This window comes from Pipistrellus hanaki (genome assembly GCF_964339955.1).
Source record: "Pipistrellus hanaki genome assembly, chromosome: 5".
Lineage (NCBI taxonomy): Eukaryota > Metazoa > Chordata > Mammalia > Chiroptera > Vespertilionidae > Pipistrellus > Pipistrellus hanaki.
Window position 1 is genome coordinate 52,853,701 of NC_140507.1, and position 25,560 is coordinate 52,879,260.

The 25,560-nt window shown below is 44.0% G+C and overlaps 2 protein-coding genes and 1 pseudogene across 3 annotated transcripts in view; all 3 read right to left on the reverse strand.

The window, feature by feature from the left end:
* RNF175 (ring finger protein 175) overlaps nt 1-1,108 on the reverse strand; it is a 31,553-nt gene extending 30,445 nt beyond the window's left edge. Inside the window, exon 1 of the mRNA XM_084883969.1 lies at nt 1,026-1,108. The gene's annotated coding sequence lies outside the window, so the exon portion shown is untranslated. The remainder of the gene's footprint in view (nt 1-1,025) is intronic.
* A 6,842-nt stretch (nt 1,109-7,950) lies between these two features.
* On the reverse strand, nt 7,951-10,092 carry LOC311623286 (ferritin light chain-like; annotated as a pseudogene). The gene is made up of 2 exons: nt 10,085-10,092; nt 7,951-8,487 (listed from the first exon to the last, which is right to left on the reverse strand). The product of its transcript is annotated as a ferritin light chain-like (transcript).
* Nucleotides 10,093-16,451: 6,359 nt separating this feature from the next.
* On the reverse strand, nt 16,452-24,581 carry SFRP2 (secreted frizzled related protein 2). Its single transcript, XM_084886359.1, has 3 exons — nt 23,804-24,581; nt 21,622-21,702; nt 16,452-17,632 (listed from the first exon to the last, which is right to left on the reverse strand). The coding sequence occupies exons 1-3, from the start codon at nt 24,306-24,308 to the stop codon at nt 17,328-17,330; spliced, it is 891 nt and encodes a 296-aa protein (XP_084742485.1). The 5' UTR covers nt 24,309-24,581; the 3' UTR covers nt 16,452-17,327.
* Nucleotides 24,582-25,560: the final 979 nt, after the last annotated feature.

A 25,560-nucleotide genomic window follows, 5' to 3' on the forward strand; every position in this document is an offset into this window, starting at 1 on the left:
CACACCTGGACTCATGGTTGGAACAAGCTGGGACTCTTGGTAAGCCTTTAGGAATACTTGGGTGTTCATTTAGGGCAGTACACCAAGAGGGAACGCACAATCAGATAGTCTGACTCCCTTTGAGTCACCCCCCTGCAGACCTCCCCCAGAGCCCTGTCAGACACTAGCCTCTTAGACAGAAATTGTACAAGCCAGTCTGATGCCAAACTGCCAGGGTTCCTGACTTGATATGGCTAGCTTCATTCCAGTTTGTGATAGCTCGTTTTCCAAAACCCACAGAAGCTACGGGTGGAGACTGACCCACAGATGAACATATCCCTGCTATTGTGGAACTTTCAGCCTAGCAGGGGGTAATAACATATCAGTAGAGTTAACTGTGGTAAGTGCTTCCTACGCCAAGTACTTTACCTGTGTGAACTCATTCAGTCCTCATGACAACCCCATGAGGTCGGTGGTGTTATAATCTCCGTTTTACACGGGAGAACACAGAGAGGTTGTCCAATTTCAAAGCTAGTAGGTGGAACAGTGGGGATTTGAACCAGAGAGGACTGACTCCATGGTTGGGCTCTTCACCACTCAAGAAAGGGGCTGCAAAGCCAGCAAGGACCAGATCAAGAAGGTCTGTGTACATCCCTTTTAGCAGTCTGGCTGTATTCTAAGGAGCACGGAAAGTCATTACAGAGTGGCAAGCAAAAAAATGACATTACTACACTTGTCTTTTGACTGCAAGCGTGGGGGAGGGATGCTTAACTAAGACCCGAGATAGGGAGACCAGGTAAAAAGCTGTTGCTGTAGTTAAAGGTGGCAGTGGCCTTGTGTGCAGTGATGGGATGGAGGGGGGATGGAGAGACATGGATGGAGCCAAGTGGTAGAATCTACAAGACTTAACTGATCTTTGAGGATGGTGCCCAGGCATGTAGCTTGCGGAGCCTGGCATTTGGGCACCTGATGCTGCCATCCCTGAGAATTGGAATTTCGAAAGAACAGTCGATTTGGGGAAAGAAAGATACTGAATTCATTTGGACATGTCGCCTCCCTACCTGGTTTCTGGTCTGTCTTCATGTGGCAAAGGCCACCCTTTCTAGCCCAGAATGTCCTCAAATTCTTCTGTATTCTCTTGTCACAGGAATACCTTGCATGTGTTAAATTATTTATTGCAAAGTGTTCCCCTGTAGACTTCCTACCCTCTGGCTGATTATCATTCATTAATTTTCTCCATTTTCTTCTCCATTTTCTCCATTTTTTAAAAATATATTTTTATTGATATATATAATATTATATATATATATATATATATATATATATATATATATATATATATATATATTTTATTTTTTTTTTTCCAGAGAGGAAGGGAGAGGGATAGAGAATTAGAAACATTGATGAGAGAGAAACATCCATCAGCTGCCTCCTGATCGCAACCAAGGCACATGCCATTGAAGAGAATAGAGCCCGAGATCCTTCAGTCTGAAGGCTGATGCTCTATCCACTGAACCAAACCGGTCAGGGTTTTCCCCATTTCTTTATTACCCTTCTGAGGACACTGAACTGCCTTGGGCTGATGGTGCCATCTAATGGTTAGATCTTGCAGAAATCCTTTATTGTTTTGCAAATGATCTGTTTCAAGAAACTCTCTTTTTCAATTTCCTCTTTTCTCATGTCTTTTAAATAATTACAAATAAAATGTGCATTTGAGCCTGAGTGATACAGCTAAAACTGGTGATTCAGAATGTCTTCAACCAGATACAGTGCTGGTCACCTGGAGTAGGGTGGTGGATGGAGAGAATCTAGACAACTGGTGGGGACTTTCCTCTGTCAAAGGGATGGCAGTAGCAGATTCTGTCTAAATGTGTGTGTGTGTGTGTGTGTGTGTGTGTGTGTGTGTGAAATTCTAACCATCCAGGCAATGCAGAATCCAAGAGCTTGTCTGATCTCAGAGACCAGTAAGAAAGAGGCACCAAAAGTTCTACACGCCAGTGATTCTTGAGGTCAGGGGCAGACTGATTCATAGGGTCATCATTCCTAAAAGGAGAGGGACTCTGAAGACAGGACTTACTTTGACTAATGAAAGATAGGGCTTCAGAGAGATAATGAGGCTAACTCCCTTTGAGTCATCCCCCTCAGCCCTCCCCCAGAGCCCGTTCAGACACTAGCCACTTAGAAATTGTACAAGCCCGTCTGATGCTTAACTGCCAGGGTTCCTGGCTAGCTTTCCCTGGCCCCCAGCTTCACTGGATAGACTTTTCCACCTTCCTTTCATTAAATCTGCCTTTGCTTAACTACTCGTTCTCAAGACTGAAGGCTACTCAATTTCATTGTTTATCTTGTTCTTTAATTATTAACACTGTAACATTATTGACCTCTACTCTTTTTCTTTTTCTCTTTTAATCCTCCTCTAAGGATATGCTTTATTGATAGTTTGGACAGAAAGGAAGGGGGTGGGGTGGGGAGAGAGAGAAACATCTATTGATTGCCTCCCAAATGCATCCCGACTGGGGATTGAACCTGCAACCTAAGTATGCGTCTTGACCGTGAATCAAAGTCACCACCTTTGGATGCTCCAGCAAAATGAGCCAGCCAGCCAGTGCCACCTCTACTCTCTCTCTCTCTCTCTCTCTCTCTTCTCTCTCTCTCTCTCTCTCTCTCTCTCTCTCTCTCTCTCTCTCTCTCTCTCTCTTTTTGGCTTAAAGTGTGCAATGTTTAGCTCTGTTGTGATTACATGGAGTTTTGTGAACTAGCGTGGCCCCAATCACAATTTATAACATCTCCTCTCTGGGAAAGTAAATTTCTGCCTTTCAAACCACAGCTTTCCAAATGCACGTTTGGAACACAATCCATTTGTGAGCTGGGAACTCTATATTAATGTCTCTTGGCCCAGGGCAGCCCCCGCGACCAAATGACATGTGGTTTAAGGTTCATGTAACAGCCAGTTCATTTAAATAATGTTAGCTGGGGCTCAGCTTTCGGGTTCTCAGGTTTCTGGTTAATTTGAAATAGAGGAGGCAGCGGGTCCCAGTGCTCAGACAACAGCGTGGATGGGGCTCCCTGCTCCCTATAGAGAGAGGGCACATTCCCGCTTTTCATGGGTTGTCCTGCAGGTTTTAGGACTGAGCCTCTTCCCAGGGAAAGCCTTTCAGTTCTATTGAAAGAAGAACTGCTTTTAAAAACCAGCTATACTTTCATGCCTGGGAGTTCAGCGAGGGTCATTCTAGTTTATTGAGTGCAGAGGCCCCCTCAGCAGGAGGGAAACCACATTTAAATCCTCTGTGGGGCCCCTTCCTCTCCCCTCCTCTCCTTGTTTCCCTTTTCCGGTGCCTCCTCTAAGAAGTGTCATCTTTACCAGCCTGACCCAGGGAAGCCAGTCTTTGCTGTCATAACTGCAAAGAGTGAATATTGACTAAATACCCACAGCACTTTATGTATCTGATATCATTTAATCCTCAAAATGACCCCCGGTGACAGGTATCGCCGCCCAACGTTTTACAGATGAAGACGTGGAAGTTAGAAGAGGATAACTGTTTCCCTCTAAGAATGCACAGTAGCGCCACTGCTCCCTGAGCCCTGGCTTGTGTGGGAGGCCCAAGGCTTCACTGAGGGCGCCCCCAGGAAAGCCCGACCTGATGCAAAAGTTGTCATTTCTGGTGAAGACCAGGGACTTGCCACCATGATCGCTACACCTCAGGATCATTGCAAAGGTCACACTGCACCTCTGTCCCACCAAAAGCCACAATATCATGAAAGAAAAAACTAATGTTTCTATTTTCTCTTGACTTTAGATATGCGTCCTACTGGAGGGCTTGAAACAAGATAAGTTATAGAAGCAACACCAAAGTGCAAGGTTCATTTTTCCTAGATTTTAAAGCCTTCTGATGTATACTTCTGGCCCTACTTATGCTCCCTTACCTGTGGGAATAGCTAACACTTGTTATAGTGCCTACTAATGCCAGGCATTTTATATATTTTGAATCTTTAAAGCCACCTAGTGTAGTAGGTGTGCTGTTATTATCATCCTCAGTCACAGTTAGGGACAAATAAGGACTCTGGGACACCCCCCTACTTATGACAGTCCTGTTCTCTCACCAGGCTTGCCCAGATCCCCAGTGGGAATGCTTTTCTCTCAGCCCTTTGCTCCCGTAGCCTTTTGCATTTGCCTCTGTTCCAGGCTGCTTTCTGTTCCAGGTGTTGGCACCTATGTCTTTATCAGCCACCCACTGCAAATGCTTGGGGAGCAGAGACCCTATTCTAGCCATCTTTATTCCACCACTGCCTCTCGCACCATGCCTGGCATGGAGCCCAATGGAATCGGTGGCATGTTCACATTTCCAGGTCATCATGCTTCTGCCCAGGCCCCTCACTGCCTCACAGAGGGAGAGTGAGGATGGGTGGCTTCCCCCAGTCCATGGCCTGCAGAGGTTCCTCCGGGAAGGAGAGAGGGCCATTGTCTCTGTGGCCACAGATCTTCCCATTCTACCCATTACAGGCCCATTGAGAACTCTGCACATTCTTATGGACAAACAAGAGGCCTAATTTGTTCTCTTCACATTTTTCATGCAGTTCGGAATGTGCATGTACTAGTACGACCACTTGTTGTTTTATAACGTGATGAACTTAATCAGGACAGGGACATATTTTTGCCGTCATTTAAGATGCCGAGATGTGGCTGGGAGAAGAAAAAAGTGGGAAGGGTTCCATTCTACCTGTTATCTTAATCCTTGTGTCGAATGAACATCGATTATGGAGTCTAGCCACACAACTCTAAAAGCTTGTGGCTTGCGTGAGTGCTGGAGACATCGTTGTTTTTGTATTTTATTCTGTAAATACAGTGACCCTAGCACATCATGTAATAGTTGGACTAGTGCACACATGGAAATAAAACACTTATTTACACTATTTCAGATGATCAGACAAATGGCTTATCAGTGTTTTGGGTTGTTTGTTGTTGATGTCACCTTTTTTTTTTTTTTTTTAAAGGATGTTAATTGTCCTAAGTTACTGAATGGTTATAAACAAAAATTTTGTGCTGGCCAAGTTGAATTATGACTATTTATAAAAATTGAATATCTTGGCATAAAATTACTTATGTGTATTTAATTTTTATAGGAAACACATTTTGCCATGTCTCTAAAGAAGGGGAGTTTTACAAGAATCCCTGGATAGGATAGTGGGCAATTTAACGAATAGACACCACTAGTTAAGATTTTCCTGAAGAACTTATGGCTACCAGTCAAAGTGGCTATAGTTTTGGGGGCAGCTTTAAGTGAACAACTCGAAGGAAGTTTTGTCCTGTTATAAATGTGAAGAAGAAAGGGCATGTGTGGTCTCAGTGCCTGGCAAGACTTGAACCGGAGTCCTGCCTCTACTGCTGACTGATCTCTAAGTATTTTTGTGAGGGTCTCTGTTTTCAACTTTCACTGCTATTGTGTCCATATTTGAAGTATATCTTTAAGGCATTATTAGTGTGGCATGAGAATGAAAATCTCTTGGTAACGTGTCCTCTGGGTGAAGAATCACCAGAGAAAATGGTCAGAGCTGGTCACCTGAACATGAGAAACTTGATTTTTTTACTGGACTGGGGTGGGTTAATTATCTTTGCTTTTTAAATGGCCTGAGAGATGGAAAGGACACCAGTCAGGAACTACTTATTAGAGCTATTCATAAAAGGAAGAGAAGGTTGTGGAAGGTGAAGTTAAATTTGTTTGAATGCATGTTAATTTTGAGACATCTCTGGACATGCAGACAGAGATGTCCACAGAGACTAACCAAAGCTCAGGGGAACAGTTAGGGGCAGAGACAGAGACTCTGTGTTTGGCAGTGGTGCACTCTATAGGAGTGAAGAGCATTGTCCTGGAAGTCTGCAATGTGAGAAAAGGAGGAGGTCCAGCAGTTGGTTGCTAGTCCAGACAAGAAGATTTAGAATCAAAACAAATTTGGCTATAAGTCTCAGAACACATTCACTATGTGACCTTGAGCCTTGGGACATCTGCCTTCTCTCCCCTCCTCCCCATAACAGACTTGAGATACAATTCACATACCATACAATTCACCATTTTAAAGTATATAATTCAGTGGTTTTTAGTATATTCATAAAACTGTGCAACCCTCACTATTTAATTTCATAACATTTCCATTGCCCCCAAAAGAGACCCCAGCTCATTAATACTTACCCCTTCCTCCTTCCTTTATCCCCTAGCAACCACTAATCTACTTTCTGTCTACATAGATTTTCTGGATGTTTCATATTAATGAAATCATACAATATGTGGCCTTCGTGTCTGGCTTCTTTCACTTAGCATAATGTTTCTAGGGTTCACCCATCTTGTAGCATTTATCAGTACTTCATTTCTTTTTATGGCCAAATAAAATTTCATTATATGGTTATACCACATTTTGTCTATCTACTCATCAACTGATGGACTTTTGGGTTGTTTCCACTTTTTGGCTATTATGAATAATGCTGATATAAAAATTCATATAGAACATTTTTTATGGATACATGTTCTCAGCCCTCTTAAATATATTTACATAGTACATTGTTTGGTCATATGGTAACTCTATGTTTAAGATTTTGAAGAAATGTCAAACTGTTTTTTAAATTAGCTGTACCATTTTGCCATTCCATTGACAAAGTATGAAGGTTCTGATTTTTCCACATCCTCGCCAACAGTTGTCATTATCTGATTTTTAAAAAAATTCTAGCCATTCTAGTTGGTGTGAAACAGTATATCATTGTGATTTTGATTTGTATTTCCCTAATGACTAGTAATGTCACACAGTCTTTTCATGCGATTAGTGGTCATTTGTGTATCTTCTTGGAAAAAATGTCTAGATTCTTTGCCCATTTTTCAATTGAATCATTAATTTTTTACTGTTGAGTTTTAAGAGTTTTAGTAAAAAATACATTCTAGATACCAGTTCTTTATTAGACATATGATTTGCAAATATTCTCTTCCATTCTGTGGGTTGTCTTAACTTTCTTGAGGTTATACCTTGAAGCACAAAAATTTCAAATTTATTTATTTTTTTCTTTTGTATGGTGCTTTTGATGTCATACCTAAGAAATTACTGGCTAATCTCAGGCCATAGAGATTTACTCCTATGTTTTCTTCTAAGAGTTTTATAGTTTTAGTTCTTACATTTAGATCTTTGGTCTACTTTGAGTTAATTTTTGTATATAGTGTGAAGTAGAGGTCCAATTTCATTCTTTTGCATGTGGGTATACAGTTGTCCTGGTACCATTTGTTGAAAATACTACAGTGGTGCCTCGCATAACGAACGCCTCGCACAGCGAACTTTGGACAGGTTTTTCATGAAACCATCGGCCAAAAAGCAGAAAATGGATAAAGATGTGCAAGATTCGGTAGACTCTACTTAGTCTGTCTTAAAATTAAAAAAATGTGTGTTTTTTTAAAAAAAAATTATGTTTTTAGATGTATCTAAATAAAAATATGTCATCTTAGCATATTTTTTTTTATGTCATCTTAGCATATTTTATGCTACAGAACGAATTATTTTTTTTAACATGTATTGTTATGGGAAAACGCGTTTCACATAACGAACTTTTCACATAACAAGCTTGCTCCTGGAACGAATTAAGTTCGTTGTGTGAGGCACCACTGTATTCTTTCCCCCATTGAATAGTCTCTCCCTCTCCCTCTCCCTCTCTCTCTCTCTCTCTCTCTCTCTCTCTCTCTCTCTCTCTCTCTCTCTCTCTCTCTCTCTCTCTTCCTCTCTTTCTCTCCTCTCCATCTCTCTTTCTCCCACCCTTCCTCCCTCCGTCCCTCCCTTCCTTTCCTGCAAAAAGCTTTATTGTTCATTTGGTCCAGTGTTTGGGAGAGGGCTTCAGGGTGGTTAAAAGAATGGCTAGTAGTTTCGGGGAGAGGCTCAGGTAAAGGCCAGACACAAGGGGAATGCAGAAGGGCCTCTCAAAGGTCTCTTGGGCTCCAAAGGCTACTAGTCCTGCTTGAGGGTGAGCCTTTTGAAGAGATATTCTCCCAGCTCAGCCTGGGGGTCAGCCAGTCTTGCGGATGTTAGTCAGGTGGTCGCCCATCTTCTTGATGAGTTTCACCTCTTCATCCAGGAAGTGGTTTTGCAGGAAGTCATAGAGATGAGCGTATAAATGGGTAGATCCCAGCCCTGCAGCTTTAAAAGGGCCTGGTTCAGGTTCCTCTCCAAGGCCAAGGTGGCTTCCATTGGGGTCCTGAATTTTGCCCACTCATCTTGGGAAGGCTTCAGCACATCCTGGAGGAGAATGCAGCCACCCTGCTTGTTTTGCAACTTTAAGGGATGCTCAGCACTCTCACACTTCCTCTTGCCTACCTTCCTCTCCGCCTACTCAGGGAAGAAGTGGCCTACACCCTCCAGAGCCACATCTTCCCTGTAAAAATAGAAGCCCAAAAAGAGGTAGGTGTGGGAGACATGCAATGCAATTTGGCCAGGAGGTTGACAACAGCCTCTACCTCAGTGGAATAATTCTGACAAATTTGGGAGCTTATGGTGGATCAGCAATAAGGAGTTAAGGTAGAAAACAACAACAACGGTGTGTTGGCTGGTCCTGGGAGGTGATTCTGAAGGTGGTGACTGGCTAAGACATAGAGGGTGGCCAGAGGCTGGAAGGAGGGGCGTCCCTTGGGTCTGTTTCGCCCAAACACTGTTGAAGCAAGAGACAGATCCAGGACCACCGAGGGTCCTCCCTTCTTCCCTTCCCTCCCTCCCTCCTCTCTTTCCATCTTGGTACTCTTGTCAAAATCAATTGAACATAAATATAATGGTTTATTTCTGGGCTCTCAATTCTATTATTTTGATCTATGTGCTTATCTTTGCCAGTACGATATCGTCTTGATTACTATTGCTTTGTATTAAGTTTTAATATTGGTTAAGTGTGAGTCTTTCAACTTCATCCCCAAGATTGTCCTATCTATCCCTGATCCCTTGCAGTCTCATGAGAATGTTAGAACCAGCTTGTTAATTTCTGCAAAAGAGGCAGCTTGTACAGGGATTGTATTGAATCTGTAGATCAATTGGGTGAAGTATTGACATATTTAACAATATTAAGTCTTCTGATTCATGAATAAGGGAATTCTTTTCATTTATTTACTTCTTTAACTTCTTTCATTGATGTTTTGTAATTTCCAGTGAATAAGTCTTGTACTTTATTTGTTAAATTTATTCCATACCTAAGTTTTTTAAAAATTATTTTTAATTCTGTGGTAAATGGAATTAACTTCATTTTTGAATTGTTCAATGCTAGAATATAATCTTTTACTGTATATTGATCTTATAACCTGTAGCTTGCTGAACTCATTCATTAGTTCTAATAGTTTAGTGCAGTGGTAGGCAAACTCATTAATCAACAGAGCCAAATATCAACAGTACAACAATTGAAATTTCTTTTGAGAGTCAATTTTTAAAAATTTAAACTTCTTCTAAAGCCATTTCTTCAAAATAGACTCACCCAGGCCATGGTATTTTGTGGAAGAGCCACACTCAAGGGGCCAAAGAGCTGCATGTGACTCGCGAGCCGCAGTTTGCTGACCACGGGTTTACTAGATTCTTTAGTATTTTGTATAGGTAAGAACATGTTATTTGCAAATAGTTATTTTAGTTCCTCTTTTCTGATCTGAATTCTTATTCTCACTCTTCTCCCTCCCTCTATTTTTCCCTCCCTCCCTCCCTCCCTCCCTCCCTCCCTCCCTCCCTCCCTCCCTCCCTTCTTTCCTTCTTTTCTTCCTCTCTCCTTTCCTTTCTTTCTTGCCATAATGTGCTGGCTAGAACTTCCAGTAATATGTTAAATAAGAATGTCACTTATTTTTTTTCCTAATCTTAAAGGGAAAGCATTCAGTGTTTCACTATTAAGTGTGATGTTAACTATGGCTTTATGTAGATGGCTTTTTCAGGTTGAGAAAGTTTCCTTTTATTCCTAGCTTATTGAGTATTTTTACCCTGAAAGGGTGTTGGAGTTCATTGAGTGCTTTCTGCATCTATTGATATGATCATGTGGTGTTTGGTCTTTATTCTATTAATATAGTGTATGACATTGATTAATTTTCATGTTAAACCAAGCTAGCATTCTGGGGATGAGTCCCACTTGGTCATGGTGTCTAATACTTTAAATATGCTGCTAGATTATTGAGGTTTTTTCCTCAATAACATTCCTTATGAATATAGATGCAGTCTTTTCTTGGGGTTTCTTTGTCTGGTTGTGCTCTCAGGGTAATACTGGCCTCTTCTATTTTTTGGATGAGTTTGTAAATGACTGATATTTAAATGTGTGTTAGAATTCACCGGACAAGCCATCTGGGCCTGAGTTTTTCTTTCTAGGAAAATGTTTTATTAATAATTCAATCTCTTTACTTATTACAGATCTATTTAGATTTTCTGTTTGCTCTTGAGTCACTTTTGGTATTTTGTGTCTTTCTAAGAATTTGTCAATTTTGTCTAGGTTATCTAATTTTTGGCATAAAATTGTTCATAGTATTCCCTTACAATCCTTTTTACATCTTCAAAGTTGGTAGTAATATCCCTTTTTTATTCCTGATTTTATAATTTGGGTCTTCTCTTTTTATTTTGGTTAGTCTAGTTACAGTTTTGTCAATTTTATTTTTAAACATTTATTTTCATTTGTTTTCTCTGTTGTTTTTCCATTCTCAATTTTATTTATTACTGCTATAATCTGTGTAACTTGGGCTTAGTTCAACTCTTCTTTGTCTTTCAAGATGGAAGATCAGGTTATTGACTTGAGATTTTTCTTTTCTTTTTAAATGTAGGCATTTATAGCGATTTCGTCTAAATATTACTTTAGCTGCATCACATACTTTTTGGTATATTGAGTTTTCGGTGTCATTCACCTAAATTTTTAAACATATTTAATGTGTTGTTTAATTTTCACATGTTTGTGAATTTCCTTCTGTTATTTATTTCAAATTTCATTCCATTGTGGTTGGAGAACATACGCTACATGATTTGGATCCTTTAAAAAGTATTGAGGCTTGTTATATGGTCTGTCCTGGACAGTGTTCCATGTGCACTTGTGTGATGAGTTCAGAGATTTGTGGGCTGATCAAGGCAGGACGGGAGCACGAGATAGCAGTTTGGGCAGCATTTGGACAGGGTTGCGTGAGAGGGAAGTCCTTCACAGTGGAAGGCCTTCCAGAGACAGAGGCCACCGTCCAAAGGGGGAAGAGGGTAAGGGAACTCCAGGGAAGAGAGGAATGGGGAGGACGCTGAAGTATCCAGGTGATGCCACTCAGCAGTCAGGTGTAGGGCTCTGAGTCAGCTCTGAAGGGCAGCAGCAATTGGGGGTCCTTTAAAACCACAGGTTTATCTTATCTATGGCTAGCAGATATTGGGTGCAGCTCCGCAGAGTATGTGAAGCAGACGGACTCTAACTGGCTAAAAATATGCTAATTTTGGATCTAGTTAAAGCAATGGGATATGTAAGAATTTGACTTTGGCTTTGAACTAATGCTGCCAACTGGCTATGAAGAAGTAAACAACATAAGGACCCACATACAGGGGCCAGCCTTGGGCCGCTCACTGTAAGTTTAAGAAACATGTGTATTCTGTTTGGTGGAATGCTCTGAAAATAGATGTCTGTTAGGTCTTGGAGTGTTTTTTGTTGTTGTTGTTGTTTGTTGTTGTTGTTTGTAGATTCCTAGCGATTTTCTATGTAGATAATCATGCTGTCTATAAATAGACAATGTTTTATTTTTTTCATATCTAATGTGTGCCATTTCTTTTTGTTGCTTTTTTGCACTGTATAGAACTTCTAATATAATGTTGAATAAGAAAGAATGGACATCATTGCCTTGTTCTTGAAGCACTCAGTCATTTACCATTAAGTATGAAGTTAGATGTAGGGTTTTTAGTATAAACTCTTTGAGAATAGTTTCCTAGTTTACTGAGAGATTTTTATTATGAATGGGTATTGGAATTTGGCAAATGCTTTTTCTTTTGCACCAATTAACTTGATCAGATGATTTTTCTGCTTTAACCTATTGAAATGGTAAATTACATTGATTAATTTTTTAATAAGTTTTGCATACCTTGAATAAATCCAATGTGGTTATAATACATATAATTTTTATACATTGCTAGATTTGGTATGCTAATGTCTTGTTAAGCATTTTTGTGCCTAAGTTCATGAGAGATGTTGGTCTATATTTTTCTCTTTCTATGTGTGCTATCTTTGCCTGATTTTGGTAGTAAGGCAATACTAGCCTTATATAATGAGTTGGGAAGCACCCTTTCTTCTTCTATTTTCTGAAAGAGATTATGTAAAACTGGCATTAATTCTTCTTTACACGTTTGGTAAAATTCTCCAGTAAAATTTCTGGGCCTGGAGATTTCGATTTGTAGTATTATTTTAATGTGAACTTATACTCAGAAGAACAAATGGAGCCCAGGAAGACTGTGTCCAGGAGGGTCTGGAGAAATGTGGATCTCAGTCACTATCGTTTACTACATGCCTAGGTGTCACACCCGCTGGCCATAGGCCTTATGTATAAGGCCCATGAAATGATTTGTCTGGCCCAGCCAATGCGTTAGGGGTGAGTTAATTAAATGTTTGACTTCAAATAGGCCAGGCTAATTTTTAAGTTGATCATGTTGTGTGGCCTGCAAATGATGTTATAAATATCCAAATGGCCCTTGGCAGAAAAAAAGTTCCCCACTCCTGCCTTATACTGTGAGCTTCTTGTGAGTAGCCATGTGTTGGTCATTGTTGGGACCTCATCACTAAGGGTAAACACTCCATACAGATTACTGAATAAATACATCAATGATTTTGTATTTTGTATTATTTGGTGCTCAGTAAATCATCACTGAGTTAATGAGCTAGTTTGTACTTGAACAGTGTGTTTCAAAGGCGAAAAGCACATTATTCCACAATCCAGATGCAGTGACTGCACAAGGGGTACATACGGCTGGATTTGCTTTTCAAGATGACCCCCTCCCTCCATCAAGAATATTGAAAACATCATAGTAAACAAGAGTAAAAAGCTAAAAAATCCAGGCTAGCTATTTGATGTGAGACAAGACAGTGACGAATGGAGGGCGCTATTAGATAAAATGGATCTTTTTCAACCCTGTGGATTTCAGTATACTGACTTGTGCATGTACACAGAGCCTTTGCTCTTTGTACACTTAGGAAATGCTGCCCCAAAATCTCTTACAGATTTGTTCTTATACAAAGATTCATTTCTCCTCCATGGCAGCTGTTGGTCAGCACTTGCCTCTTTCTTTCACTCCAGTCTGGCCAGTAGCCTTGCCTCTCTTTCTCTCAGGCCTCCACTGGGGCTGATTAGCAGCCCCACCTATCTGATCAGGCCCATTGATAGGCCTGGAGATGCTGATTGGCATAGAAACCAATCAATAAGAACCAAATCTGGCTGGGTGAACTGTGGAGGCAGAACCTAAGGTGGGGGCTGAGGAGGGGTTTTAAGGGCAACAGCAGTTTGGTGTAAGGTGTAAGAAAGCGGTTCAATTTTTTAACGACCGGTTTGGGTTTGGCAGTATAGTGCATATGACTGGCTATCAGTCCAGATATAGGGATTATGTATTTTTGTCTGCCAGGGCTTTCCCCCCCATTTGAGCAATCATGTCCTATATAATCTAACTATACTACTAAAAGGGTAATATGCTAATTAGACTGGGTCAACTGGCCATCTGACTTCCTTCCAGATAAAGCCATGGTGGTAAGAGCCGAGGCAGAGGCTGTTAGGGGTGATCAGGTAGTCAGGCAGAGGTAGTTAGGGGCAATCAGGCAGGCAGACAGGTGAGTGGTTAGGAGCCAGTGGTCCCAGATTGCAAGAGGGATGTCCAATTGCTGGTTTAGGGGTCCCTGCTTGAACAGGGTGCAGGGTGGGCTGAGGGAACCTCCCCCATGCATGAATTTTGTGCACCAGGCCACTAATACTTCATGTAATTGGCAATGATCTAATCTAATAATAGAGGAATATGCAAATTTGTCCATTACAGGGTCCCTGCCCTCTGCTTAGGCAGCTGCAAAGTCTGGGGTAGGATAGGATATGATAGGAGGGGATAAGAAAGGAGAGGGAGAGGAAGGCAGGCCTGCATGCAGACAGGCAGAGAAGAGAAATAGAAATACCGAAAGGAAACAAGAAAACTATGCAGGAATGAAAAAGGGAAGGAAACTGCACGCGGAAAGGGGTGGTGACCATAGGGGGTCGGAGCAGATGTGCCCAGTGAAAGGAGGAGCACCACGGGAGGAGCATAAGTGGTGCCTAGTGGGGAGCCCCACCCAGTTTCAGGAGAAGTGTGGTGGCAGCCATTGGCCGGGAGGTGCCCATGGGACCGGGACCGAGTGGAGGACAGTCCGAGGCCTTCTGGGTGGAGGTGCTTCTGCTTCGAGGCAGCAGCACCCAGACTGCGTGGGCCTGGGCCACCCTCGCTGGGCCAGGTGTCCCGAGCAGGGAATGGGAGCAGGTCAGTGGTGGGAAGGCCAGGGAAGGAGGGGGGGGGGGCAGTGAACACCTGGCTGGGGCTGAGCCCTGGGCTGGGGGTTAACGCCCCTCTCCCCCTCAATGGAAGCTTTAAGAAGGGAAGTAGGGAGGGGAAAACTTTATAAAGGAGTCAGTAAAGAGCAGAATTAAAGAAGGAAAGAGGATATGTGAGTGAACTGTAGGAGCTACAATGAAAATCAAGTATAGTTGTGTACTGGGGACAGATTTTAAAAGTAGGAGTCAGAAAAGAAAAAAGATAAATAACAGTGAATAATTAGGCAGGTAGATAGATACTAAAACAGTGGAAGTAAGTAGAGAAGGATGTGGAGGAGAGAGAAAGAAGGAGGGAAGAAAAATTTTAAAGGAGAGCTGGTTAAGCTTAAAAGGAGAATGGGAAGAAGGAAGAAATGAGGAAGGGAGCAAAGCAGGTCCGAGGGAGGAAGTGAAGAAAAAAATTAGGGTGGGAAGGAAGGAAAAGGGGAGGGAGGAAAGGGGTAAAGATAAAGGAAAGAAGGAATGTGGGCAGGGAAGGAGGGTAGTAGAAAGGTGGGGAGAAGGATGATGGAGCAGAAGTAGGAAATAAGGAGGAAAGAAAAGTTTATAAATGAGTCAGTAGGAAAAAGTGTTACATAAAGGAGAGAGAAAAATTGTGTGAGAGGGAGAAGCCAATAAAAAAGTCAAATACAATTGTGTGTGAAGGGGATAAGAATTACAAAAAAAAAAAAAAAGTTAATAGGGACAACCAGTCCAGCAGGGGAGGGCATTTAGGGGTGACCAGGCAGGCAGAGTAGTTAGGCACAGGCAGGCAGGTGAGCAGTTAGAAGGCAGAAGTTCTGGATTGAGAGAGGGATGTCTGCCAGTTTAGGCTCATTTCCCCTAACTGGCAGTTGGACATCCCCTGAGGGCTCCCAGATTGGAAAGTGTGCAGGTTGGGCTGAGGGACACCCTCCTCCCCAACACGCGCACGCGCGCGCACACACACACACACACACACACACACACACGAATTTTGTGCACTGGGACTCTAGTAGATATATAATTGTATATTTTTTTATCTTTCTCATGTAAACTTTATAACAACAAGGACTAAAGTAAGTCTCCCTAGCACTTAGAACAGGGCCAGGCACATAGCAGATGCCCAGTAAATACTTGAGTAAATGAGTGCCACCACGTTTCTAAAATCCACTTCCAGGTAGAATAGAAGATAAAATTGTCCTTTGAAAGGCCCGTTTCACCTCTGCCCCTCTGAGCCATGCTCCCCAACCCTTCTGAGCCTGTCTCCTTATAGATTTAATAGAATTTCTCTGGCGGCTCCCAAATAATGAAGTATTTAGATGGACATTTTATGGATGTCTGCCCTTCTTTTAAAAAAATATTTTTATTGACTTCAAAGAGGAAAGGAAAGGGGAAAGAAACATCAATGATGAGAATCATTGGCTGTTTCCTGCATGCCTCCTACTGGGGATCAAGCCCACAACCCAAACATGTGATCTCCGGTTCATACGTCAATACTCAACTACTGAGCAACACTGGCTAGGCTGCCCTTTTAATATTGGTTTTTCACCGTCTCCTCCCTACCCCATCTCCCACTGGCTCTTTATCTGAGGGTTAAAGTGGGGAAGGTACTAACAATTTTTGCAATGGTTACTCTTTTTCTTTATGAAAACCTCTGGGAATGAGAAGGACAACAGTTGAGGCTGTGAACCTTGGGGTTTAGGACAGTGTTGCCACATGGCTGCAGCTGAACTGCTGAGAAGGGGCAAGAGCAGGAGCTTTCTCTGCAGAGGCTGTCAATCTCCGCCTCCCTGCAGGCTCCAGTGTAAACATCTGTACAGAGGAGATGTGAAGCATAGGCGGGAGCCCAGTACCGCCACTGGGAGACACTTCCTGTGTCACTTAAGAGACAGATACTTCAAACTGTGGGAAGGCTGGATCTCAGGAGAAAGGAGGTGACCGCTCTTACACAACTCCTACTAAAAAGACCACGACAAGTAGGTAGAACAGGGTGTAAAGTTTATATACAAGAATATAATGTTTATCTGAAATATTTACAATGTTGGTTAAAGCAATATTTTTACAACTTTTTTTCAGGTCAACTACTATGTATATTACAGGTAAGCTACAATGGTTTCATTTGCAACAATAAAAAAAACAAAACATGTTTTAAACAAAGCTTAAAGTACTCGGGCCAATTACAAAATGTGTCTGCTGTGCCCTTTATTCGAAGAAATCGTGCTATGACGGATAACGTGGTTTTTAAAAATGGAAGCACTCTACCTGGAAATGCAGTGTGTGCTGCAGTTAACTTCACGAGGGTGGAAAATGTCAAGTGAATGGTTAGGTGCCTGAGTGTCAGGCCTCAGGCCTTCACTGAGAGATGTTGAGATAACAGCCAGCTTTATCCCAACCTGGATTCTGACCCACAATCCTGGGGGCCACCTACCAAAACGAAGCTATGTGTACGTCAGGGCAACCTCAGCAGAAAGTGAAAATCAGGTGACCCCAACCAAACTGGGGAAACATGAGCATCAGACCCAAGTCACAGTTGTATCTACTCAAAACTAGCTTTTACAGTGAGCTATCTTAAAACTTCATAAAAATAAGCATGGTTTTATTACTCTGAATATTTCTACAATACTCGGGTGGCTTTCCTTTAAGTGAAAATAGGTATCCTTTCCTGAGGCCTCGAAGGGCCTTATAGCTCAGGAAATGCTGGGGGTGCAAATGTGCAAAAGGCAGGGAGGCTGCTCCAGGCTGCGGCCGGAGCTGCAGGGACTGTGCTTGGGACAGGAGAGCCGAGGCCTCCGGGTGGATGTGGTCAGCCGAGCCCTGGAGCTGGCCTGTCGGAAGCAGCTGGGGCCGCCCAGACTAGCACTGCAGCTTGCGGATGCTGCGGGAGATGCGCTTAAACTCTCTCTGCCCCTTCTGCCACCGCTTCACCGAGGTGATCACCAGCTCCCCGCCCAGTTTCTGTCCCATGACCAGGTAGGGCGCGTTGATGTCGTTCATCTCCTCGCAGGTGCACTGCAAGCTGTCCTTGAGCCACAGCACCGACTTCTTCAGGTCCCTCTCGGACACCCCGTTCAGCTTGTAGATGGTCTTGCTCTTGGTCTCCAGGATGATTTTCGTATCTCTGTTGATGTAGGTTATCTCCTTCACTTTTATTTTCAGTGCTATCAGAGGGGATGGAATCACTCCAGTTATAATGAGGGAATACAGGATAGAATGGGAGCTCCCCTCACCCTATTCTACGGCATATTGGTGTGACCAGGCGTGGGGGATGGAGGAAGAGCTTCCTCGAGCGGAGGGACTGTCAGGAGCTGTGCAAAGTGAGGTGGGAGCTGGGGACAGCAGGTGCTCCATTTCTAAAGCCCCAAAGGGCCCCAGCCAGTTTGGTTCAGTAGATAGGGCATTAGCCTGTGGACTAAAGGGTCCCAGGTTCGATTCTGGCCAAGGGCACAAGCCCAGGTTGCGGGCTTGATCCCCCCAGCAAGGAGATATGCAGGAGGCAGCCAATCAATGATTTTCTCTCATCATTGATGTTTCTCTCTATCTCTCTCCCTTCCTCTCTGAAATCAATAAAATAAAATAAAAAAATTAAAGCCTCAAAGGGTTTGCCTTGCACTTTGTTTCAAATCAAAACTCCTGTGAGACTCATTTGACTTTCCTAGCCTGACTAGTGTTTGTGTGTAGGTCGCACGTGGTTTGTGCTCTGCTCTCAACAAAGGACTTCCCCTATTGGAAGCGTCAGCATGAAAAGAAATGCCTGACTCTTAGGTGAAACGTGATCTACTGTGGCTGTAAACTTTAAACTCAATCAATTAGGTCGGATAGGTTTTTGGACAAACCTGTAAGGAAATTATATCACACAACCATTGTTTTCTAAAGAACAGACTACAGGGAAGGAGAGATGATCTTACAGCTGCATTTGATTTGGTAAAGTAACTAGGAGAAAAATATCCAAGACTCTCTTTAAGAGCACATGTTTAGCTGTAAAAGTGTTTTTCTGAAGACCTCATCCTCATATGCTATCATTTGCCTGTCCAAGGCCAGGGCGTTTACAGATCATGTATGTACTGTTTCCAAAATGGATATTGGACTCATTAGAATGCTAAGACCAAAAGTAAATGGTTTACATAAAAGACACATTTTATAGTCATAAACAGCATGCTTTGGGACAGAAAACCCTGCAAACATACATGGTGGAATTCCATTTCAAGAATCCATGAAGGCAGAGAAAGGACAGAATTTTAAGGTTGGAAGAAACCGGCCAGTTAAAAATCTCCTGTTGGCACATGGAGAATCTGAATTCCAGAGAAAGGGAGTGACTTACACAAGGTCACCCAGTTGGGTAGTGTCGTGGCTGAGCCAAGTTTTCAGAACGCTGGTTCCCAAACCTCCTAGAATGCCAGTGTGGTCTCATAAGGCAACTTCCAGGTTCTTGCCCTGGTTGGAGCATTAACTCTCCCAACTGAATGTGCCCTAAGACTCTTGGTGCCACTGACAACTGCTCTATAGAGATATGTATGAGTCTAACATCCCGACTCTGACGGCGTTTGAGTCATTGGTGAAATTAGTAATAAAGGAAGAGCACTGTGTGTATGTGAGCATCACTGCTTCAGTGGTTTCTTTTTATCTTAAAAAGAGAATTTGACTAAGATTTTTTTTTTTTTAAACTGGAAAATGAATAAAGCTCAGCCAGGTAAATCAAGGACACCGTGACTTAGCCAACCATGTATTTTTCTGATATACCTCTGAACCATCCCTCTGAGTTCTCAGAGTTTGTGAGACGTATATCATGGAATACGTCCTGTGGCCTCTGTATAAGGTGTGGGGGTGGGGACGACATATGGTGAGAGCAGTGATTACAGAGAGAGCATGTGTGAATTTTGCCTGGTCAAATTAAACATTCTTGAGCTCCAAACATTAAAAAAATCATCACTTTGACCCAGAGGGAACATTTATCACTCATGTTTCTCCAGCTTTAAAATAGCCAACATTGCAAAAGATTACCCTGGGGAAACATCAGGCCCTTCCTCCCTGGATTCTCAGCTGGGACCAAATATAGGGAATTAAAGTCCCAGAACAACATTTCCTGCCCTGGAAGATGAGAATGGGGATATAGGATGTGATCATCACCATCCGATTCAACAACAGGTTGTATGCTAAAGCAGATGGTTGGGCCTTTGTTTCTTCACCAGTACTTTCAGGTCTGAAATAGGGTTGGAGACTGTTTTTCTACATTCCCCCTGTACTTCAGGTGTGCAATGGGGAAAGAGTGTGATGTTAAATACCTCAGATTTTTATCCTTGTTCCTTCTATCATTCCATAACTTCCCAAAGTACAGAGGCGATATAGAATACTGCTTATAAACCAGGGGTATATAATGTACTTCCTGTAGGGTAGGTTCATTAGCCCTTTTGAGACAAAAATGAATGTGGGGAAATAAAAAACAAAGCTTGTGAAGTATCTACATGTGTGGTACTTTAAACGTAATGACTTATATGTTGTTTTGAAAGGCTTTTTCCTCTAAGGAGAAAGAACACTAGCACTACCCCCACTCCTCCCCATTTTTTTGGCCCAGTCTTGACAGAACATCCTTAGGAAGGTCTTGTGTATGTGTCTGCATGTCTCCTAAATTGACTGTTTTGGAGCCCCATAATATAAAATCAACATTTTCGTGGAAGTCAGGAGGGAGATCTGGATTAAATCTAGTGTAAAGGACATAAGCTGTCAGAAGAAGATATAAACTTTAATATATATTTTATTAAAATTATTTTTTCATCTCTTACCCTTAATCATATCTGGTAGCATAAAGCTAGGAACTGTGTTGATTAAGACCCTGGAGATTTGGATTGCTGCCGCCCACATGACAGGCCTTGAGAGTTGTATATATTTGAATATACACCTATGAAACACTAGCATCCCACTGTGGCTCTTGCAGAGGGGAAGGACTGGTTGGGACAGAGTTGCCTCCTCTCTTTGTCTCTTCCTTGGCATGGGACTCTTCTCCTAAAGCTGAGTCTCTGGTTGTTCTCAGCTAAGGGTAAACCCAGACACCTACTGGGAGTTATAAGGAGCAGGGTTAGGAGTATCTCAGAGTTTCAGGGAACTGACCAAACCTGAGAATTCTTGCAGGGGGCACTCCTCAACAGTGGGAGCTGCAGTAATTTCTCTCAGTCTCAAGTACTTTGTTGAGGATGTAGAATTAGTAATACAGACCTGTTAGAGGCCACTATTGTTTGATAGAGCAGGGATCACATCTGTTTACCAGTAAGGTTAGCCTTCTGCCTCAGTGAATGCATCTATGGGGTATCAACTACTTAAACGCATCAAAAGTTGCCTGCGTTGGGAATGGGATGAAAACTAGAATGCCTCAGGAGTCTGAGTGAAGTTCTTGGCCAGTCCCAACTCTGAATCTGGCATTGACCCGTGTCTAGCTGTGCTCCTCCCTCACCCTGGAGGCCTGAGGACAGCAGATAAGGTGCTGATTGAGTCCTACATGGACGGTCTCCAACCATCTTCCCTCTTTTAATATTCCCTTATGGGTAGTGATTTGCACTCTATGGAACTTGAGTAACATATCACACATTATTTATTGTCCCCAAGCACCATGTCCTCAGGGATCTTTCCTGTATCTTGCCTAGTAAATTCCTGAGCTTTATTTCTTCTTTTTTAAATTCAAGGAATCCCTCTTCCAATTATTAACCAGTATCCTGGATATAGTCACTGATGGTTATGAATAAAATAAGAATATTTTAGTTTGTGGCCAACGTAATGCCTTCAATGTGTGTGGCTAGGGCTAATATTTACATTCCCATCCCTGGTGCACATGTCAAGTGTCAGAAAGACCCCATGGCTCAGAATAAGGCTTGCTGGCGAGAAAAAGCCCAAGTAAAATGAAAATATGCCACTGGAAATTAATAATCTGAATAATTCTCATTAATTGATTATTGCTTAGAAGAACGAATAGACTCTTCTGAAAAGATACAACTCATTATAAGACTGTTACACAGGGAGGAAACTAGGATAGAGCAAGTTAGTTGACTTTAGGAAAGGTGCATGGATGGTATTGGTATTTTACATCTTCATGATTTGCACCTTACGTTTTACTGGTAAATAAAACTTTTGAATGTTTTGCTGTTGGTGGTGTATTACTTACCAAAATCATTTTTACAAAGAGTTTCCATGATGTCGTTGTCATCCTCGTTTTTATTTTTGCAGGCTTCACAGACCTTTGGAGCTAGAAAGGTGAAAATTGAGTAAGTTTGCTTAAAAGGGAACAGCAGGTGGCGTTTGTAAACAACTCAAAGGGTTTACCCAGTCAAGAGTAGCTGGACCCCAGCTTCCGTCTCCTTTAAAAAAGAAGGACCAGTCGTTCATTTCTAAAGAAGTCTCCATGCCTACTATTTTTTGATGGACAAAAATGCCCATGGGCTCTGCTTACTACATGGTGAATCCCAAAGGAAAAGGGCGCTTGGGGCAGAGTGTGCAGGCTTCTTAGTTCTTTCTCCCCACCTCCAGGACAAACTCAGTCCCTAAAAAAGTTGTTCCCAAGAGAGATTTTGGAAAACCAACCACCGATGGCCAAAATATTGACTTTCTCGGAGGTAGGACACCAGTGCAGCCTGTCTTTGCTGGGCTCCGGAGTAGAGCTCTGTGTCTCAGGAGAAGCATTTCAAGGTATTTTAAAGACTGCACAGGCAAAGGTGGCTCATGGTGTAAGGGTCACCTAGGGGCTCGTTCCCACCATAGAAACACTTTGGGAAACTCAACAGCCTGCTCTAACCGGTTCTGCATCACCTGGAGCTTTCTGCCAGGTTTGTGCTCCAGTTAAGCAACATTTATTTCATTTTTATCTTTGTCCCTTGGGGAAGGTTCTTCTTGCTCTTCTTTGTTTCAAATTCTCAAAAACAAACTCACAAACCAAAACAACCAGCCTACCAAACTACAAAGCAGCTTTTCCTGAAGTTTACCAACATTGAAGCCAACTGCCTCTGGGGTCTGATCCCACCTAGGAATGTGCAGGAGCACAAAGATCAGAGAGCCTGCTGACGGCTCTTCTAAAACAGTTTGATTTCCTGGGAAAAGGGAAAACAACAACAACAACAAAGGAAGGAACATTTCTCCATTTATCAGTGTTCTGTCTTGAAAACTTAGGTGAAATCTGATTTTCATTAATATGAAATTGAATGTTTGTAGAAAAAAATCTTTATGTGATTCATGACAGAACAGTTATTTGTCAAGTTACAAAAATGGCAGAGCCCATTTTGAAGACCTCTACACTTTTATTTTTATTTTGAGAAAGTGGCTTTTGGGAAAAAGGTAGTGTATAATGTCGGTGCCGATAGTGGAAAGAAATAAACAAAAGCAACACACATAAAACTGCCCTTTCCTCCCCTCGCTCAAACAAAATGAAACATTTCCAATTAGGAGCTCTAGGAATGTATATAAAATGTTACTAACCTGTGTTGGTCGGTCTGTGGTGTATGTTGGACAAATGTTTGAAATATGCCAAACATTTGCAATAAATTAGAAATCTAACCAATAAGATGATTGCACACTCACGGTGCCTGCCAGGAAAGATTGCTGAGCAACTTTGCATTTTCTTTAACTAACGATGGCTGTAGGAAAACAATTAGGGATTGAAAGGGAGATGCTGCTGGAGCCCTGGAGGGGATTAGGAAGCCCCCTTCCCCTCCCAGGGGGGTACCTAAGTCAGTGCAGACTCCCTGTGTATGTTTTGCTTTCAGGAAAAATATCAAGAGCCCATGAGGTTTTCATTGCTTTGATGGTTTTTGCACAGGAACTCCCCCTGTTTTCTAAAAACTTGGGAAACTCCTTTTTTTTTTGCATGGCTAATTAAAACCACTCCTAAGATAAAAGCTGATTTATGACAGAAAATGACTCCTGGAGATTCCCTTCATGTCCTCTTCCTCAGACACCTGAGCAGTTGTAACCAATGCTCCATTTTCAACACGCAGAGCCAGATGCTCACCAACCCCTCCCCACAGGCCCATTTCCAAGCCCCCCACTCCCCTGGTTGCAAAAATAATGTTATATCATATGGAAAAGATGCCGTTCAGTTATTCATTTTCTTTTCTTTTTTAACTGTCCCTAAGAAAGGTATAACTGGAATAACTCGGGAGGGGAGTGAGAGGCGTGTGTATGTGTTTCTAAGATTTATCACAATGACACATTCTGGCAAGGAGAGCGTCCGCCCCGCTAGGTCTGGCACCGCAGGAGGGGACGCATCGGGGATGTGGGGCGGGGACCTCGGAATTTCCTCCGGAAAGTCTTCAGAAAAGCTCAGAGGGAGGGAAGAAAGGGGAAGGCAGGCTTACCTTCCTCGGTGGCCGGCAGGAGATGGTCGCTGCTGGCGAGGGGGATGCAGAGGTCGTTGTCCTGGGGGAAACGGTCACACTCGAGCATGTCGGGCCAGGGGAAGCCGAAGGCGGACATGACCGGGGCGCAGCGGTCCTTCACCTGCACGCAGAGCGAGTGGCAGGGCTGGATGATCTCGTCCAGGTCGTCGAGGCACACCGGCGCGAAGAGCGAGCACAGGAACTTCTTGGTGTCCGGGTGGCACTGCTTCATCACCAGGGGGATCCAGGCGCCCGCCTGCTCCAACACCTCCTTCATGGTCTCGTGGCCCAGCAGGTTGGGCAGCCGCATGTTCTGGTACTCGATGCCGTGGCACAGCTGCAGGTTGGCCGGGATGGGCTTGCAGTTGCTGCGCTTGTAGGAGAAGTCGGGCTGGCCGAAGAACAGCCCGCGCGCCGGGCCCAGGCAGCAGTGCGAGGCGAGGGCCAGCAGCAGCAGCAGCGAGCCGGGGCCCCGCGGCGGCATGGTGGGCGCGCGGCCGGGGCGGAGAGCGGAGCGGGAGGCGCAGGCGCCGCGGCCGGAGCGGGTCCCGGCCCGCTGCTCGCTCGCTCGCTCGGCCCGGCTCCGGGGCCTGGACGGCCGGGCGCAGGGAGGCCGGGCCGTGGGCAGGACTGCGCGGGCGAGGACCGCTCCGCTCGGCTTTCGTGCTGCAAGCCCGGGCTCAGCTCTGGGGGGCTCCGACCCGGGGAAGCAGTGTGTGCAACTGCTGGGGCCCAGCCAGACTTCTCTTGGCCTTTTGAATGCAAATCTTGGAGGCGGGGGGAGCAAGGGAGGAGCCAGTGGAGAGTAATCTGAGGAGGGCTGGTCACTACTCACTTGGTCTGGGTTTTCTTTTGAGAATGTCCCTCTGGCGCTCCCGGGAAGGGGATGCTGGCCGCCCCCACACACCCCAATAGGTGCGGCCGAGCGCGCGCCCTCACGGGTCTCTTTAAACTACAAACAAATAGACCAGCCTGGCAGCTGCGCCCCAGCAGTGAGCGTGCGGGGCGGGGGCTGGAGAGATCGGGGACCCCCGGACGCGATGGGCGGCCTTGTCTCCAGGTCCCGGCGGAAATGCACTCAGCGCCCCCCGCCCCTCGCGGGGATGCAGTTCCCCCACCGCGAAGGCCCGACCAGGGACTGTGTGACCCCATCCTGAAGTTTCTGGTCTGAACTGGGGCTTTTCGGGGATGGGGGGTGGGGTGGGGGGCACGGGACTGCATCTCCCGGGGCCAGCTGGCGGGCATCCGGGTCTTTGTGCCTTCAGCTTGCAGCTGGGACCTGTCCGCCCCAGGCCCACACAGTGACCAAGTACGTGTGCTCCTCCCTGACCTTAAAAAAAAAAGATGTAACTACCAATAAAGTTGTACGAGCGAAACCTCTGACATGGAAAAGAAGACGCTGTGGTGGTTCTGTTGTTGGGGTCGGTCTAGATTTTGCTGCTGTGGAGACGCCTCTGCAGAGTCTCCTCTGCATCACACACCGCTGCCCACCACTCCGGGCTTGGGATCCTAACACACACAGGCCTTGGAGCCGGGGAGCTCGGAGAACTGGAGGATGGGCCTCCTCTGGGCGCAGCTTGTAAGGGCTAGTGCTGGGCACAAGGGACTGGCAGACAATGTGCCTGGTGGGCAGGCTGGGAAAGAAGGGGGGGGGCAGAGGAAGGAGCCCTGTCTAGAGACCCACGAGGACTAGCATTAGCATCGATTCAACTACCCTGCCTATGCCAGCAGGGTGG

Excerpts from the sequence above, each read along its gene's own strand:
- SFRP2 (XM_084886359.1), bottom strand. The coding sequence starts at position 24,308 with ATGCCGCCGCGGGGCCCCGGCTCGCTGCTGCTGCTGCTGGCCCTCGCC. Across the intron at positions 21,703-23,803 it reads CCTGCCGGCCACCGAGGAAG|CTCCAAAGGTCTGTGAAGCC; the intron begins GTAAGCCTGCCT and ends TCACCTTTCTAG. Across the intron at positions 17,633-21,621 it reads TCTTTGTAAAAATGATTTTG|CACTGAAAATAAAAGTGAAG; the intron begins GTAAGTAATACA and ends CCCCTCTGATAG.